General features: G+C 48.1%; 1 protein-coding gene across 1 annotated transcript in view; it reads right to left on the reverse strand.

Annotated features, from left to right (window-relative positions):
* ext1b (exostosin glycosyltransferase 1b) overlaps nt 1–14,859 on the reverse strand; it is a 113,085-nt gene that overhangs the window by 23,647 nt on the left and 74,579 nt on the right. The window contains exons 2-5 of the mRNA XM_076012042.1: nt 9,494–9,587; nt 6,585–6,692; nt 5,020–5,139; nt 550–682 (exon numbers count right to left, since the gene is read on the reverse strand). Coding sequence (XP_075868157.1) covers nt 550–682; nt 5,020–5,139; nt 6,585–6,692; nt 9,494–9,587 — 455 coding nt within the window. The remainder of the gene's footprint in view (nt 1–549; nt 683–5,019; nt 5,140–6,584; nt 6,693–9,493; nt 9,588–14,859) is intronic.

The raw sequence follows: 14,859 nt of genomic DNA on the forward strand, positions 1-14,859 counted from the left end.
TTCTTGGAGGGCGGGAGTGGAACGGAGGGGGTTCGAGGTTCGAGTGCAGCAGCACACTTTCTTATTTTTAAACACAACACAAAATGTACGCGTCACAAACCACAAGCAACACTTCCCCTCCGCTCCACAAGGTGGCTCAAGCTTTTCCTGCAACTCACTACCTCCCCTGTGAATGGGGACCAGGATGGGCGGGACTTGTTGTGAATTTAATTTGAAATAAGTGATGAATGCTATTTGAACAATTTCACATTTTACTTGACACAAATTGTAATTTTATTTTATGTAGAAACCACTGGCATATTTTACTTTGGCACCTCAGTCCAGCATCCAGATCCTGCAACTTGGCAAATGCAGAAAATAAACGGATCTGAATGCAATTTGTGTCCTGTGTGGTCCGTGTGGCTCTGGTACCAACCTCAATTCTCAACAATTTGCCACCGGGGGGCTGATGGATGATTGGGAGGAGGGGAAAAAAAAAAAAAAAAAAAAAAAAAAAATCCTGTGATGTGTATGTGTGTGTGTGTTAGTGTGTGAGTGTGTGTTGCTGACCCAGAGTGGCGTAGTAGAAGGGGAAGTCCCCCAAGTAGCCGGAGTACTGCGGCAGGGCAAACAGCCCCCCCGGGTGGCTGTTCCACATCAGGCTGCTCCGGGATCCGTGTTCCAGAACTCGGTCCTGGATGATCTGCAACACAGGAAGGGGGTGGAAGGGGAAATAAATCACACAGGGAACGTAAAAAACTGGCCCTTAAAAAACCTTTTAACGTGCACAGACGAGAATGTCGTGTGAGGAAAACGGCGGGAATCGCCACCAACGAGCTGCCGATTCTCAACGAAGTTTGTTTCAGTCAATTTCAAATCATTTTTAATTTCAAGCCAACATTTAAAAAAGTTTGCTTGGCATTTCGCTCGGAAACGAGTTGCATTTGCACATCAGACAGGGCTCCTCACTTCCTGTTCAGGAATCTCTGAAAAACATACCTCCTTCCTTGGCTTTTAATTCCTTGTCATCTCATTTATTTATTTATTTGCACTTATTGAGAGCCTGTATGGTTTATTTGTCTACTTCTTTCATTCGTTTAAATGTTGTTGTTGTTTTTTTTTAACTTTAATTTAAATGTACTTGATGTATGAATGTACAACACTTTGGCAATATAAACAAAGCCGATTGAATGCAGGATCGATCGATTGATTTTAATAGAACTCGAAGCAATGACTTCATTGAAAAGATGGCCAACCTGTGGTTTAGGTTTGACACAAGATGTGGGTCACATGATCGAAACATTTGGGAGATTATCGTAGGCGCGCGAGCATAAAACTACCAAACTTTTCGGTATCGGTTTTGCACGTCACTTTACGGAAAAAAAAGACACACAAAAAAAACAAAAAACAAAACAGGTCAGTTGCCCCCAGGTGGCTGGGAGGGCGCAGTGCGTGCACATCAGGTAGCCTAATGTGTGGGTGAGTCGCTGCTTTTTTTTTCCCGAAAAACCCGCCGAGTCCTTGGAAGGAAGGAGGACGGAGGAGGGAGGACGGAGGAGGGAGGGAAGCTCGGACTCGTCCTTCAACTTCACTGAGCCACTTGATTTTCCAAACTGGATTTCGCCTCGTCTTCAGAGGACGGCCAGGGTTTGCAAAGTAAATCGACGCACTCTTTTAAGTTCGCATCTCGGAAAAAAAAAAAAAAAGGTGAGTCACGAAAGCAGAGAAGCCGCGTTGGAGGTATTTGCAGGGACACATCCATCACGTCGATAGAGGAGGATAAAAGCATTTATGACTGACTTGTGTGAATGTGTTGAAGCACCAGCTTCCAGCTACCTCGGGCCGAGACCGCCTTGGGAAAATAGTCAAATGAAGAAGTGCCGTTCAGAGCGTGTTGGGGAGCCAGTCAGCTGCTCCCGACCATCTGCGGCGGTGATATTTGGTAAAAAAAAAAAAAAAAAAAAAAAAAAACTGTGTGCGTGGGTGTCGGAGGGGAAGTAAGAGGCTGGCTGAGCTCTCCAAATGTTTGCTTTGTGTCACCTTAATAGCAGCTATTGATCGCGTCAGGACCGAACGGCTGCGGCACGACGCCGGAGCTGAAATAAATCCACCGCGTCGTTGCGTAACGTTTCCCCGGCGCAGACAAACCGGACCGACAGGGAGAAATGATTTTGTCGCACAGCAGCTGCTCAGCTCAGACTTCAGTTCAGCAGATCTCTCTCGCCAGCCTCAGTTTCCCGACGTCAAACTGCTGCAGGCTGCCCCTCAAAACCACAGAAGAAGACGCAGACGCAGGAAGCGACTCGTCCGCTGTCCGTCCGTCCGTCCACTTTCAATACCCGCTTGTCCCTCCTCAACTCAGGGTTGCGGGGGGGGTGGAGCCTCTCCCAGCTATGGCATTAAAGGAAGAACAAAAGCTGTGGCGAAAGCGTGACGAGGAAATTATTGCAGCTTTGTCAAGAGTTGAATGCGCAAGCGAGAATGAAACAAACACTTCATCCAATCGGCTGCATTCTCACCCCCCCCCTTTTTTTTTTCAAAAAAAGAATAAAAAAACTGCTGAGCCCTGACACCTTTAGGGGGTGCAATTCCAGGTTGCTCGCCTGTCTCCCCCTCACCCTCCCCCTCCCGCCGCGACTGTGATGGACGACTCAATCTCGCCGGCGAACTGCCGCAATCCACCAATTAGAGAGTGACAGATAAATCCTGCCTCTCCAGGAGCCCCCACACCCCCCCCCTGGCTTCAAGAGGTGAGTTTAATAGGTGTGGCAGTGGGGGTGGGGGTGCTGACCTTGTGATTGGTCAAGACCCCCCCGCCCCCCGCCCCCCGTCGACTGGGGGAAACGCCGGGTGACCGGCCCTGACGCAACGTGGACCGCAATAAAAGTGCGAACGAAGGGAGGGGGTGGGGGTGGGGAAGGAGGGGCGTGTCTGTGCTTGGGTGGGTGGGTGGGGGTTAGAAGGGGGCGGAGCCCGGCGCCTCGGCCCGCGATGAATAAACCATGTCACTCGTTATCTGGAAGGGAGCCGTTTACACGTGTCGGCCCGCCGTCTCCTGCTCAGCCTCCCTCCCAGCGCTCGGCGCGGCTACTTCTCTTTTTTTCTTACCCGGGACAGTCAGTCAGGATTAAGCATTTAGCCCAGCCCACCACACACACACACACACACACACGTGCGCGCGCGCGCGAACCGAGTCACCTTGCTCTTTAGCGGAGTGACAGCGTGTCAGGGAAGGTTGCGCCAGGAGTGTCTGGAGCTGACGCACCTTGACATATGGAGATGCGCCTCTGACTGAGCGCGAGCGATAACACACACACACACGGGCGTGGGCCAGCGGCAGCTAAAATTAGCCTGTGCTTGCATGTCGTGTTAGCGATTTAGTATAGGAGATAGCATTCGAGAGGCGGCGGTGGCGCGCGAAGGGTGATCTGCCGCGGTGCCTTCAGGAAATGAATTGCAACATGGGATATTTGTGTGTGCGTGCGCGCGCGAGTGCGTGTGTGTGTGTGTGTGTGTGTGTGTGTGTGTGTGTGTGTGTGTGTGTGTGTGTGTGTGTGGAGACAGGGTTTGTGAGCACAGTCAGTTCGACGCCAGCAGAGGGCCTCAGGCGTCATCAGCCAGCATCTGTAGACAACTCGTTTAAACGGAGGAAGGAGGGCCGGGTACGTGTGTTACGGGGGTGCGGTGGCTTTTCCAGCCACAAATGTTTCTAAATTGTGTTGGTAATTGTGTTTCTAGCCTGTCAATAGAGACACACATTTGAGGCAAGTCGGTCTCTCACGTCTTTTTGCTGGCTGTGTGTGTCTGTTTTTTTAATATATATGTATATATATATATATATATATATATATATATATATATATATATATATATATATATATATATATGTATTTTGAGCGCTGAAACATAGCAGCTGGTGGGAAACGTGCTCCGTGTGATGTCACAAGGGGCCCTGCTTCCACTGATGCGCCGAGGCCGACGCCCCGTTCCTGTTTGAACCTCCTTTCCAAAAAACGGGGAGCTACACTGAAGAGTCGCTAATAGCATGCGGCTAATTTAGCGGGACGCTAACCGCGAGGGCTTTTCCAGCGCCGTGCTGCTGCCGCCTCCGCCGTCAACACGCCGACACCCAACAAATCGCCTCTCCTGACGTCCAGACGCGTCGCTTCTCTGCCAGTTGTCGAGTGCGACATCTTGACTTTGTCTGGAAGAACGCTTCCACTTTGTTGCTCTCCTCTCCATCGCACGCGGCTCTTCTCTTCCGCAGCAGGTTTGATTTCCTCCTCTCGCCGCTCGAAATTCACACTTCTGATCGCACACTCACACAACACATTGTGTTGTGAAATCCTCTACTTCTATTCAACCATGTATTTTCTTAAAAAACCCTCTTCTTCTTCTTCTTCTTCTCCTGCATTATTACTCTTGATTTTATTTCTTTTTTCAAATCATTAAAGGATTTAAAAAAGTTTTCCGATACATGGAGCTTTAAAAATAATCTGTTTGATTTTAAATGACGATTTATTTTTTTCCCAGATATTCTCAGGATTAAATTTAAATGTATTTATTCAATCCATCTATTTAATATTATTCTTAGTTTTATTCATTTACGTGTGTGTCTGTAAGTATGAGTCTTTATTTGTATCATTTTCATCGGTGTGGGTTAGGGTTAGGGTTGACAAATCTTTATTTTCTTGTAAAACAATGAGCACCTTGTTTTGTTTTGTTTTAAATAAAGTTGCAGTTGAAAAAAATAAAATCTTCTCCTTTTTACTTTACTTTGTTTAATGCCAATTTGTTCAAAGATAATAAACGCTAATTTGTCACACATGAAGTAAGTAGCTAGCTTACCACCACCACCGGCAGTGGGGAAGCACATTTGTGTGCTCAAGAAATTGGAGCGTGTTTCGTCTGGGAGTGTGTGACTGGCAAGATGCCTAAAACACCTAAAAAACCGAAGGGTTTGAGTCCTCAAACGCCAAAGACGCTGCGTGAGCAACGGAATCGGGCCTCCGCCGACAAAAGGGGACGCACGACGCTCACCTCCAGCGTGGTCAGCACGATCTTCTCCACCGAGGAGAAGTAGGCCTCCCACAGGAACTGGGTCTGCTGCCTGAGGGACAGGATCTTGTCCTGGTGGATGGAGCGCACGGTGATGGGGATCTGCGTCGCACACAAACAGAGACACACAGCACACGGTTCAGAACGGCGAGGCTCAAACCACTCCCAGATTAAACCCAATAAGGTTCATACAGCTTGTATGTGAGGTCAATGAACGCGTCCGACAGGGCTGCCGAGTCAGGAAACGACATAAAATTTGAACTTTCTGTTCCGAGTTCGAGTTTCACTGCCATCAGTTAAAAAAAAAGAAAAGAAAAAAAAAAACCCTGTAGTTTACAGGAGGAGGTGAGCCGCCGTCTTCAGGGGCCAATAAAGTTCATCGTAAAAGGGCTTTTTACTGTCTCCTCAGACACTACCTGGGTCGCTTTGATGCTAAGCTACGCTAACGAGCGCCGGCTGCTTTGTCATGGGACTGGCTGAAAAACATCAAAGCAGTTTTTTTTTTTCTTTCTTTGCAATTCAGTCAATCAATCAATCCAATCAAATTTTATTCGTATGGCTTGTGTTGGTTCAAGATGTTTGCTACCGCATGGTGTCGCAGTGCAGCATGGAACATTCCTGCGAAATCAAACACTTTGATAAACCACATGTGCAATGTTTGGTTGACAGAGACGTGGATGCACGGGCAAACTGCGGCCCCGGGGGCCATATGCGGCCCGTTAAGCTTCTTAATGCGGCCCGCTGAAGAAGAGGAAATTATATTAATAGTGAGCCAGTGACAAAATAGTTGTATTTTTTTTTTTTAGTTTGTTTTAAGAGTCATTTCAATAAAGAGCTAAACGCAGTGGAGCTTCAAAGACAAACATTTTGTTGTAATGCTTTCTTCGTGTTCAACGGCCATTAAACCGCATGTTACCTACAAATCGCATGATAGATTCTTTTCTCCTATGAGGTTCGGCCACCGACGTACTCCAGCCATCTGCTTCTTAGAACCCATTGTGGCCCACCGGTTCAAAACTTTGCCCGCCCCTGCTCCAAAGTGACGGGAGCCGCTCTGAACGCTCGGTCGCGATTGGCCGCTTGTCACCAGGCGGTGGCGCCGCTGCTCCCCATTCTCCAAAAGTCAATGTCAACCAATATTATCGTGCACTTCATTCAAATTAAGATTTAATGGGCATATAATTACTTCCCCCCTTCCCTCCCTCCCCCCCCCCCCCCACCCCAAAATGAAGCTGCAGCAATTCCGGCTGAATCCACTCTCCAGCGCTCCGTCTATTTATTCTGAGCCGCTCGCGCTGTAATGAGCGGCTCTGGGTGACATTCTCAAAAAACGGCTGAGGACTCTTTTGTAGCGCGTCTGGGTTTTCTGTTTGGATGACAGGGCCGTCCGACGAGATGATTGAAGAGGGTGTGTGTGCGTGTGTGTGTGTATGTGTGTGCACACTCAGTGGAAAACTGGAAAAAGTTTGATGTTTTTTGTTTTTTTTTTTACGTTATTTGTTGGAATGATTGTGTGTGTGTGTGTGTGTGTGCGTGTGTGTGTTTACCTGCAGCAGGAGCCTCTCGTCGCCGATGACTGCCGCCGTGTTCCAGTCGATGATCTCGGAGAAGGGCAGCTCCCAGCCGTTACTCAGCATCACTGGCACACAGGCGGCCTGGAAAGGACGCACACACACGCACACACACACACACACACACACACACAGACCAAACACATACATACATATTAATGTGTGGCTTTTACAACAGCGACGCAGAGCTAGCAAGCTGTTTATTTATTTTTGTTATTCTTCTTAAATTGTTATTCATTTTCTATTGTGTTTATCATAGCAATTGGTTCCAAACTATGTGGGACGACAAACTCCATTTTCGGTACCAGTTCAGAGCTGAATTTGCGTTTGCTGTTCCTCAAAGAAAAACAGACAAAAACAGACCTAAAAAAAAAAAAAGAATATTCCTCACAACTTCTAGACCGCAATCGCTGCAATAATGAGACGTTTCTGTGTCCTTCTGATTGAAAGTGAACAATTTCAGAGAAATAAAAAAGGCTAAAGTATAGCACGGGCTATGCTGCAATCTGTTGGTATTTTTCTCGCCACCTGGGGGCAGCAGAGCGAGTAGGTCGCAACATTTCAAGAGCGAATAGAGTAAAAAATAGATTCTGGTTAAAAATGTATGCGCACATGTGGAGTGACCTCAGTTCTATAGCTCGTTAGTGCTCATGCTAACAGCATACAAGCTAATTGCTAATGGTAGCTGTCTGCTAGAAATGCTAAAAAGAGAAAGCTAAAAAAGGCTGCTTAAATCATGCTAAAAATTACAGCATTGGCGCTTGTGAGAGGTAAAAGCCATGTCACAGGCAGAAACTCAGCCGAGTTATTATAACGTTAAAGTCATTTTTAAAATGATTGTAACCGCAGCAAGGCAGGCAAAGTCGCAGAGACACATAAAACTGAGCCGACAGCACAGACTGCAGCGCTTCCTGGCCTGCGTCTCTGCGAGAAACGGGAGATCAAACGCGCTGCCGATCGGCCTGCAGATAAACAGAAACGAGTTAAAGAAATGAGCGTCTCGATAGGCGATAATGCAGCCGGCGCAGATCTGTGCACGAGCTCCAGCGTAATAATGACTGATAGGGATTCAGAGTGACAGAGGGAAAGAGAGAAAAAGGGCTGAGGATCAAAAACAATGCAAAAAAAATAGAAGAAATGAAATAAAAGTTTGAGATGAAAAGACTTCAGTGTGCAGGGAAATCCCGCGACGGTATGGATCAGACGAGACGCGCGCAACCTCTGGTCCCGTCGGTAGCGAGTGGCACCTGTCGCAGCCTCACAAGGTGGAAATCGGTGAGTGCAGTGAGATCGCTTTAAAGACGAAGCCTTCAGAGGAAGTGGAGGAGGAGAAAAAAAAAAAAAAAACGGACCAACGGGGAGACGGCAGGAAGACAGTGTGGAAGTGGTACGAAGGTGGTGGGATGGCTCAATGTGACCTTTGGCCGAGGTGTTGGGGACGGATGGAGGGATGAGAGGAGAGGAGGAGACAGCTGGTGTGTGTGTGTGTGTGTGTGAGACAGACAGAGAGAGAGAAAGCCAGATGAAATGGCGGCCCTGTCAGTCTCGGGTCATAAAGGTGTCAGCTGTACTGCAGTCGACCCTCGGGCTCTCTCTCTCTCTCTCTCTCTCTCTCTCTCTCTCTCACACACACACACACACACTCTCACACACACACACACACACACACACACACACACAAATGACCTCTGTCGGAAATTGCTTTCTCATGCAAAGGCATGTAAACACTCTGTCTTCCTCTAGGTGGTGCAGCGCGATGGATGGACAGAATCAGACTGGGTGGGGGAGGGGTGTGTGTGTGTGTGTGTGTGTGTGTGTGTGTGTGTGTGTGTGTGACGAGATAAGTGAGACAAGCGCCACTTCTGTGGCGGGCGCTCCCAAGGACGGCCGCAGCGTAGCTGAGGAGAGGTAAAGGACGGTGCAGCGGTGAAGTGTGTGGAATTCCGAGGGGGAGGAGGAGTCAAACAGAGGAGCGCCAAGGAGGAAATGACTCCCGAGCTGGGCGCAAATGTAGCTCGCAGGTCAGACGGGGGCGCCGCGTCGTGTTTTAGCGTAGCTGTTGAGCCGAGGCTAAAGCGTCCGAGCGCGCTCACACCGGGGGGAGGAACCTGCTCGCATGCGGTCTGCATCATTGAAACATCTCTGAAACTAGCAAGTCGTTTCAGAGATTAAAGCTAAAGGGTACAGAGTCACAATACAGGAAGAATATCTATATCCATATAAAAACTGTCTCAGCTAACATGTCTGTGAGTCAAGGTGGCGCTAAGCTACATGCTAGCAAGACCCATCACAAATCAAATTAGGATTTTCCAATTGTTGGCTATTATAGTCTGAGATTCAAAATAAATTTGACAAAAGGGACGATATGATGCGTAACAGACTGTCCAACAGTAACTTCTCTCACTGGCTTTGCCAGAAATGGGAAAAGCCCATCAGAAAATGTGCTAAAGAATACAATTAGCGCATTATGATGTCAAAAGGGGCAGTGATACCTGTATATATAGGGGCAACATCCCCCTGTTAGGAGCCCGTGAACCGGTTTGTAGCATCACATCCCCCACTTCTCTCTCCCTTGTGCGTCATTACTAGCGATGTGCATATCGATATTTTTTTTACAGGTATATCGATCGCTAATCGCTAAAAATTTGTATGTAAATTTTAGGGTACATTAAACATTTTCTTGAACTGTTTTTCATTTACTGCAATAAATACACTGTGTCTCGTGACTTGTAACTTTTTATTTGTCAAAAATATTACAAGCCAAAAAGTGCATTGATATCGATGTCACAATATCGACCCCAAAAATATTGATCATCGCATCGAATTTGAAAAATATGTCATCACCCATCGCGAGTCGCTAGCGCGGTGTTGCCTTGCACGCTTACCTGCAGAGCCTCCAGGAAGCGGAAGGAGCCGAGCCGTCGGCCCCGCGGCACCAGGCAGAAGGTGGAGTTGTGGAGCATCTCCTTGTAGTCATATCTGCGGACACAACACAACGCACAATAAGATTAATGAAACGAGCATCGCCTCTCTCATTGTTCAACTCTCAGCGGCAGACAGACCCTGAAAAATATCACTCAACCACCAAGACATTTTAACGGACAAGTGCAAAAATGAGCTGTCGTTGTTTAGAGAATCGTTGAAAAGTGTGCTTGGTATCGTGAGTATCGACAATTGAGTATCGATCGTCACAACACAGCATTACACGCATAAAAAGATATTTCATTTTTATTACCAGATAGAGATAGATAGATAGATAGATAGATAGAGATATATAGATAGATAGATAGATAGATAGAGATAGATAGATAGATAGATAGATAGATAGATAGATAGATAGATAGATAGATACTTTATTTATTCTGCTTGTTTCCAGCTTGCCTCGCGGCCGGAGCAACAGGAAGCCTTCACTTGTCTCTGCCTCCTATCTGGGCAGCCACCTGCTCCTCTTCCTCCTCCTCCTCCTCCTCCCCCTCCTCCTCCTCACAAACAAACCAACAAGCAAACTTCCTGGATCTCCTCCCCTCCGTCGTCCCTGCATCACTCCAGCGAGGTGTGTCTTATTGCTCTCCAAACAGGGTGATTCAAGCCTGCCGCTGGGTAATGAGCTGAGAGTGACACCTGCTTCCAACACACACACACACACACACGGCTGAGTGATTGTGTGTGTGTATGTGTGTGTGTGTCGTTTATGTGTGTGCAGGCAGAGTGGATGCCTTCCTATACGCTCTGTGGTGGCCTCAGTGGGTGTGGCCTCCATGTTCCCTGTTTTTACCGTCAACAGATGGACAAGCGGAGATAAAAACGACACGTGCGGAGACAAGAACTGTCCAACAATCCACTTTGGGCCACCGCACACAACATCCCAAGGCCCAGAAGCAGCGCCTCCTGCTGCAGAACCACCTGATCCGATCCCTGAACGGCTGAGAATCAGCGGTTGTTCAGACTGGAAACTGAGATGAGAGTCATTGAATTGATTTTTTTTTAAATTCATTTCAGTGAATTTTCTTTGGATTATTTTTTTTTGGGGGGTGAATTCTTGATTTTTAATGCCATAGTCAAATGTTTCTTGTTTTCAGGTTTAAAAAAAAAAAAAAAAAAAAGTGAACGTAATGAGCCCCGGGGGTGATTCAGGTTGTGGGTTAACACACTGGCGAGGCAGGAAATCATTTCTCATTTAGCCAAGATCCATACAAGGTGAAGGTTACAGGTGACACACACACACACACACACACACACACACACACACACACACACACACACACACACACACACACACACACACACACACGCACACGCACACACGCGCACACACGCACGTTCTGCACCGCCAACGATGCTGCGGATGCGCTGCTGCTCGTACACATGTGGGACACTCGGTGCTGATGCTGCTTTCTGAGCTGACAGGATCAAGCTGGAGGCCAAACAATGAATTCACACACACACACACACACACACACACACACACACACACACACACACACACACACACACAGCTGAGGCTCTGCTGCAGCTTTAATGAAGTCCCCAGAGGAGGCGGCATGTGATAAAATCCCACCCTCGTTCGCACCTACATGCATGATGTTCGGCGCTACACAAAACACAGTAATCGCCTGCACACACACACGCACACACACACACACACACACACACACACACACACACACACACACACACACACACACACACACACACACACACATATATACCAACAACAGCTGCATGCCCTCACACCGAGTCTGACACCTTTCGATGCAGGCGAAGACGCTGGCTTAGTCAGTATTTCCACGCCTGCTGTCTGCATGGACCAGGTCGTGTGTGTGTGTGTGTGTGTGTGTGTGTGTGTGTGTGTGTGTGTGTGTGTGTGTGTGTGCAGGCAGTAGCATCGGGTGGCTCTGAACATCAAAGTCGGTTCAACACACAGCAGCCCAGTGAAATGTTCTCATTTGTCCTTTCAGAATCCAATTAAAGGAATAGATTCACTTCCTGGAATTTTCCAGCAAAAAAACGTGCGTCCAGCCCGGCAGTGAACTCCCCCACAACTAACTCATAACTCAATCCCAACTACCTTTGCTCCGCTGTCCAGAAAGTGCGAGCGAAAACTAGACGCTCTGGAGGGTCAGCGCCCTTTGGTGATGTCAACAAAGGGCAACGACAACCCTGCTGATTTGTTGATTTCGTTTCCTCGTCTCCAAGAAAAGCAGAAGAGAGCATCAGCTGAGCTCAAACTGAAAACTATTTGATGGAAGACGCAAACACAGGGCTAAATATTCTTCCCATCATTAATTTCACCAAACAATTCAAGGCAGCTCCACTTGAGTCCAGGCCGACAAATACATGAAAAAAACAAAACAAAAAAAAAAACAGGTTTTGTTTAACAAGTGACCTTTCACGCGTGGCTGAACAGATTTCCCAGCCGTGACCTCCGGGCAGAGGTCATCCTGGAGCAGATGATTTTCTCTGCTCCGGCACAGGAGGAGGCCTCCTGGAGCTTGGATCGGGCTTTAGAAGACCTCACCGTCCCCTCCCTGCCTTCCTCCTCTACTTCTTCGCATTGTCTCCATCACAGACTTTGCCTCACACAGGTGACCTTGAGCTAGTGGGGGGGTTTGGGCAGGCTGCCTTGGCGAGCACCCGCAGGCTCTGGTTGCCTGCGAGTGTATTTATATTTTCCACCAGCAAGCAGGTGACAAAAGCAGGGGAGTGGGGAGCCGGCGCGTGCGTGAGAGTTTGGAGGCGACAGGACGGCGGTAGGTCCTCGCGTTTGGAGCGGCGTCCCCTCCTGCCCCCCCCCGCGGAGAGTGACAAGGCTTCTAGTATGAAAGGACAGAGCGTGACCTCTGCGGCGCTCAAGCTGAGAGCTGAGGCAGCTTCGACAAAACTGGAAGCAAAGTTTCGCCCGGTTGTGAGGGCCCGGATAAAAAAGGGAGAATTATAGGAGACAAAAAAACTCCCGGTACCGGGAAGCTGAAATGTACAGCGTGTAAAGAGCCGCTGAGAGCATGCCAAAGCAGCAGGTGGCGATAAAAACTCCAATTCAGGAGTTATTTCTGATCTGCCCACATTGGCCATTCTGAAGATTTCCCAACCCAAACATTGGCTAAATTCAATCCAATCCAATGCAGTCCAGTGCGAGTGAGTGAGTACGACGGTAAGATCAACGTTTTCTGACGCTGAAATAACAACGCGGACAATGGTTCTGCAACAGTGGCTACTGGCTAGCTGAGTTCAGAAGGTTGTAACCGAGCAACAAGAGGTATCGCATAATCCAGGAAACATACCAACAATATATCAGGAATCATGAGCAGAAATTTAACATGGAACGCATACAAGAGAGCAGCACTTCTGTATGGGATTGATTGTCTTCATTTAACTCATACGATTGTTGATGTTTTTCATTTATCACAGGCACATAATATCTTACATACATCTCACATACTGTTTCTGTACCTTGACAATCGTATCGAGTAGCACTTCTGTCTCTCTATATATTATATACATATATATCACGGCTTTTAAATCGTGGTTAAACGTGACGCGAATTAACTCCAATATCGTAATCATCTTTTCTTAATCCACGTTTTGGGTCCAGCCCCACCCCGACGCATCTCGTAATGCAATTCCGTCAAATGAAAGGAATCAAAGTTACAAAGTGGGACAGAAAATCGCCGAAGTTAAGTTGTGGTCTGAGCCTCCCTGGCGCCTGAGCGCGGCGCTGGCGCTTCCGGGATGACGTGCGCCATAAACCACGAGCAGCCAGAGTGTCTACGCGGCAGCGCAGGGAGAAGGGATCCAATTCGACGCTTATTGAGTCAGCTGCTACATTAGCCCCGCAGAGATCGCTCCGCCACTCTCGCGCTGATTTCTTCTTCTCTTCTTCTTCCTCTTTCAAAACGCGCCCCGGCACATGCGGACCCGTGTCTGGAAGTCTGGAAATCCGCTGCGCTGTTCGCGGCCTGCGAAGGTGAGTCGGCATGAGGCCGCGGGTGGAGGCTTTTTACTCATCGGATTATTAATTCATGCGGAAAACGACTCCAAATTTCCTTCCATACGTGCACGGGGCTGCAGCTCGGGATGTTGCGGCGGCAGCAGCAGCAGCAGCAGCAGCAGCAGCAGCAGCGGTGGCACATCGAACGGTGGTTAAAGTTGTTTGTCATCATGGGTGTCACGGCACAGATGTGCTCATTTGTCTGGTAAATGACTCCCGAACAGACGAAGGACGGATTCCAGCAGTAATTAAACAGGAGCCTTGTACTTCCCATAAAGGCAAGTTGAAGCATATTGTTGTGCGAGCTCCCATGGGACTGCGACAGATGTGCGGGACGAGTGGGGTGGGGGGGGGGCGACAAAGTGGAGTGTGTCTGTGTGTGTGTGTTTGTGCGTGTTGTATTAATTTGTGGCCCCATATGTTTGATCGGTTTATGTTTGAAGAAGATAATGTGTGCACACGTGCGTGTACATGCCTAAAATGACCATCAATAGTGTGTGAGAGTGTGTGTGTGTGTGTGTGTGTGTGTGTGTGTGTGGGGGGGGGGGGGGGGGGGGATGTTGCTCGTTTTAACTTAAGGCTCTTTGTGCTTATTAACCATCCAGCTGCGTAAGGAAAGAAAAAAAAAAAAAAAAAAACGAGAGAGAAAAACAATCCACCCAGATGCATTTTGCCTTTCCGCTCCACCCCGTCTTCTTTCCATTACCTTCTTCTCCGCTGCAATGCAAACGGCCGCCTTGCACTCTGCAATTCATTAGCCGCAATTAGCACTAATTAGCCAGCTTACGCTAGTTGCAATTAGCATCCTGGCACTGGGGTGGCCCGGGGGGGGACCCAGGCCGGCCGAGCAAACGGGCCCTCTGTTACCTCGCGTTATTAGCAAAGATTTGGGGTGTGTTCATCACTGGGGTTTGAGAGACAACCCTGTGATCTTGGCAGGTGCTCAAGACCCAATACTTGGAGACACTGCCATAAGATGAGCTGGACTTGGACCCGACTGAACCACACTAAGAAGTGCGGAATGAAGGCGGAAATTTGGAGGGTATCATCAGCAAAAGGTTGAAGGGTTTTGGGACAAATTTTGCGCAATGCGAAATTCCAGGAACACTCCAGATATTTTATCTAAACCACAGACTCAGCTGAGGAAACCTTTTGCTACCTCAAGTGGACAAGCGGTCCATTGCCAGATTCTTGGTAGGATTGAACATTTGGACAAAGACCTCATCAAGTCTGACTAGGTTTATACCGTCTTCTGTGAATATG

The sequence above is a fragment of the Nelusetta ayraudi genome, unplaced genomic scaffold (assembly GCF_046127955.1).
Source record: "Nelusetta ayraudi isolate G7.1 ecotype Tasmania unplaced genomic scaffold, CSIRO-AGI_Nayr_v1 ptg000135l, whole genome shotgun sequence".
NCBI lineage: Eukaryota > Metazoa > Chordata > Actinopteri > Tetraodontiformes > Monacanthidae > Nelusetta > Nelusetta ayraudi.